The 3665-nt window shown below is 42.3% G+C and overlaps 1 protein-coding gene across 2 annotated transcripts in view; it reads right to left on the reverse strand.

Moving 5' to 3' along the window:
* LOC101864422 (cell division cycle protein 16 homolog) overlaps positions 1 to 3665 on the reverse strand; it is a 48055-nt gene that overhangs the window by 12561 nt on the left and 31829 nt on the right. For both annotated transcript variants that reach the window (XM_013089260.2, XM_035972923.1), the window contains exons 9-10: positions 2883 to 2962; positions 2039 to 2088 (exon numbers count right to left, since the gene is read on the reverse strand). In XM_013089260.2, the coding sequence (XP_012944714.1) occupies positions 2039 to 2088; positions 2883 to 2962 (130 nt within the window). The remainder of the gene's footprint in view (positions 1 to 2038; positions 2089 to 2882; positions 2963 to 3665) is intronic.

Here is a 3665-nt window from a genome sequence, read left to right on the forward strand (position 1 = left end):
AAAGGAGTTTTAAGGCACTTGCTTGCAATACAATTAGGCCAAAATATGAGTTTTAAAAAAGTTTTAGTAGAGGTTTTACGGCGCTCGCAGCTGCATAAAGTCATATGAGTGCGCGATTAGAGCTGTTACAAGTGAGTAACAAACATAAAAAAGAAGAAGGGGAGATAAGGAAGATAGATGTTTGATAGGAAAGAAGAAGCAAACCACAATAGAGCACCCGCCAACCACCCATATAATATGAGTGCCGAAGAGGAGATGTGTTACTAGAGAGTAACATAATATTTACAGAAAAAGAAAGAAAACAAAAGGGAGAGATCAGGACGATAGATTTAGGTGTTTGATAGGGAAAAAGGAGCAACCACGCCAGAACACCCACCAACCACCCAAGGGAAGGGGGTAGGCAAACTTTTAAAAAGGTGGAGGGTCTGTTAGATGTGGTGGGTGGGGGTAATATGGGGGGGGAGAAATGGAAACATAACAATATTCAAACATCAAATCATGAAGTTTAAGATCAGAAATTCAGAGAAGTGTCAGTGCAAAACCGAAAACCAAACAAGGAAACATCTGCTCCAAGCCTGCCCAAAGCCCGAGGTACTTAGAGATAGAAAGACATATTGTATTTGCCCTACCCAACCCAAGGCAGGGAGAGACCATAAACTCCATGGGGGCCTGGAGGACCTGTGGTGAACAGCGGCCTTCGCACTCGAGACTGGGATGTCCATTTAAACATGAATGAGAAGAAAAAGAAACAACAATTAGAGCAGGTGAGGTCTACGGAGGGGTAGGTGCGCCGACTGTTGTAGGTGCGCCGACTGTTGTAGGTGCGCCGACTGTTGCCACAATTGTACAATGTCCTCCCCAGACTTCCTGCCCTTAGCTCTGTCAAACTAAGCGTCTGATGTAAGGAAACTCTCCAGGTTGAACAATACCAGAAAGTTTTTGCCTGTTTTCGCAAAACATTTGGGGGGGTTGTTTGAGTAAAGAGAAGCACATCGACATAACAACAGCCATTTAGTGCTGGGGAAAAGTATGACAGACAGACAGAAACAACAGAGGGAAAAAAAAGAAACAGAACCTACTAGTGGCGCCCTCCAACGACCCACTTTCTCAAAAGAGTAGAGAGAAACACGCTGAGATAATGACCATTTAGAAGTAGTGGAAAGAGAGAGGAACAGACAGAAAGACAGGAACAGAGGGACACAAAAAAAGACATCTGTGGCACCCTCCAACCACCTGCACAATTACAAAACAGATCAAAACCAGCCATCAAACCGAGTACATTTCTCATAGAAAGACGCTTTTCACAAATAGGTACTGACTTATCAGGGTAGTTCACAATTACATACCAAGTTTTTAGAGTAGTCAACAACTACAGACTTTGTTCTGTGAGTATAGTAAAAGTTTTACGGCGCTCGCAACTGCAAAAGTTCATATGAGCGTGCGAAACACAAGTTGGCTGCAGTCACAACAGTCCACAGCACGCCATTGCCTAGGTCGATGATCATATTAAAATGCTTAAATTTGTGATAAAACAACAATCTAAATATGACAATTTAATCAAAGTTAAAACAACGCTATCTACAATTTACTGTCAATGCCAATAGCCTTTATAAAATCAACAATTCTGCTGGGATCAATGACGAACAGATCTTGCAATTTTCGGCATTTAAAATACTACCCTCGGGTTTCTCCAAAGTTTGGACATTCTGCTAAGATGAGTCTAATGGTGACATCTGGGCCACATCCAACACACAACCGTTTGTCATCTCCGACATTCTGCTAAGAGGAGTCTAATGGTGACATCTGTGTCACATCCCACACACAACGGTTTCTCATCTCCCTGTAGGAGGTATTTATATGTCAGGGAGGTGTGCCCGATGCGTAATCGAGTAAAAATGACTTTGTCTCTTCTGGAGAGGCCCGAAGGTTTCCATGGACCCAGTTTGGGCATGATGCTGTGAAGTTTATTGTAAATTTGTTTCTTCCAATGTGTCTCCCACAGACCGGAGGTGTTGAGGCTTTGTGAACCAGTACGTACCGACTTATCAGGGTAGTAGTCCACTAGCTTGTGGGCAATGTAGAAGAGAGCTGGAAGAAAAAAGAGAGAAAAAAAATGTTAGAGGAACCTGAAATAGAACCTGACATTGTCTTCATGCAGAAAACATTCCACTTGAATAGAATCTGACATTGTCTTCATGCAGAAAACATTACACTTGAATAGAATCTGACATTTGTCTTCATGCAGAAAACATTCCACTTGAATAGAATCTGACATTTGTCTTCATGCAGAAAACATTACACCAATCAATCTTCCAAGAAAAATTAATAAAATCTAAAAAAAGGAAAATTTCGCCCCCCCCCCCCAAAAAAAAAACCAAAGTAAATGAATCAAATAGACATTTACGGGCAACAAGTCCAGCACATTTTGTGTCACCAACCAGACAGTACCGTCATTGTACAGGTGGCCATTGAACCGTGGAACCAAACACATCACAACACCGCACTTTCACAAAGAGTTCTATCAATCCAGCAGATTGAGGATTCTCTCAATAGTCATGTGTTGGAAACAATAGTCACCCTATTTGTTACAGAGCCTTATTTTCTCTCGGATTTGAGATGGAGAAAAGAGAAGCATATTGTGACACAATAACAGTCATTTCGAACATGGGAACAAACAAATAAAAAAACCAAATGAAGAGAAAAGAAGAAAGATCTATTAGTGGCATTGTCCAAACAACCGTTCAAAGCTTGACGTAAGGTTTTACGCAACATTTATCACAAAAACCAGTCAGTTACACAGACCAACAGCAGTAGCCCTTCTATTTTTCCACATCTCAGAAGGTATTTCTCTGGGGCTGAGGAGACGTTACATTTCCACTTACCGTTGGAGTTTTTCAGTTCCACGAGGACAGCGATGTGAATGGGCAGGCACTGACTGTTGTAGGGGTCTTTACTCAACACCCTGGGGAAAGTTTTGTTTTAGAAAGAGTTTTACGGCACTTGCAACACTATAAGGTCATATAAATGCCGAAGATTAGAGGTGCTACAAGAAAGTAACAAACACGAAAAAGGAGGAGAGATAAGAACGATAGACGTTTGGTAGGAAAGAAGGAGCAAACAACACCAGAGCACCCACCAACCATCCGCACCCTGAGGGAAAAGAAGTAAACAAAGAAGCTGGCCGAGTTACAGCACAGGAAATGGTTATTTTGGCATCAAACCTACTTCTCGCATCCTGAGATTGCAGTAAACTAACTCCATAGCAGCCAACTTTTCGAAACTACAAAAAAAGACACACAGCAAGTCAAGATGGTCGGCACTGGCAAAGTAACCCCTCTCCAAACCCTTCACACACACTTTTCTGCATTCAATCAATTTAAGCTATTCAAAGCAGACATGCAGGAAAAGATCTGTACAATTGACTTCATTCTCATTATTATTCGCAAATGCAGCTTTGAACGTTCATAATTTTTCTTCAGCATCAGCAAGTCTGTGAGAAGTAACAAAAGAAATCGGAGAATACGTATTTTCTGATACAAAAATCCACTTCCGTACTTAGACCCTCAACACGGCGCACCGGCAGTGGAATTTTAGTTGCCGCGGGGGGTTCCCCGCCGCGCGCCTTATCACGTCGGGGTCACGGGGGTCAGCTCCCTGTCGCCGTT

Source organism: Aplysia californica, unplaced genomic scaffold, assembly GCF_000002075.1.
Source record: "Aplysia californica isolate F4 #8 unplaced genomic scaffold, AplCal3.0 scaffold00911, whole genome shotgun sequence".
In the NCBI taxonomy this organism is placed as follows: Eukaryota; Metazoa; Mollusca; class Gastropoda; order Aplysiida; family Aplysiidae; genus Aplysia; species Aplysia californica.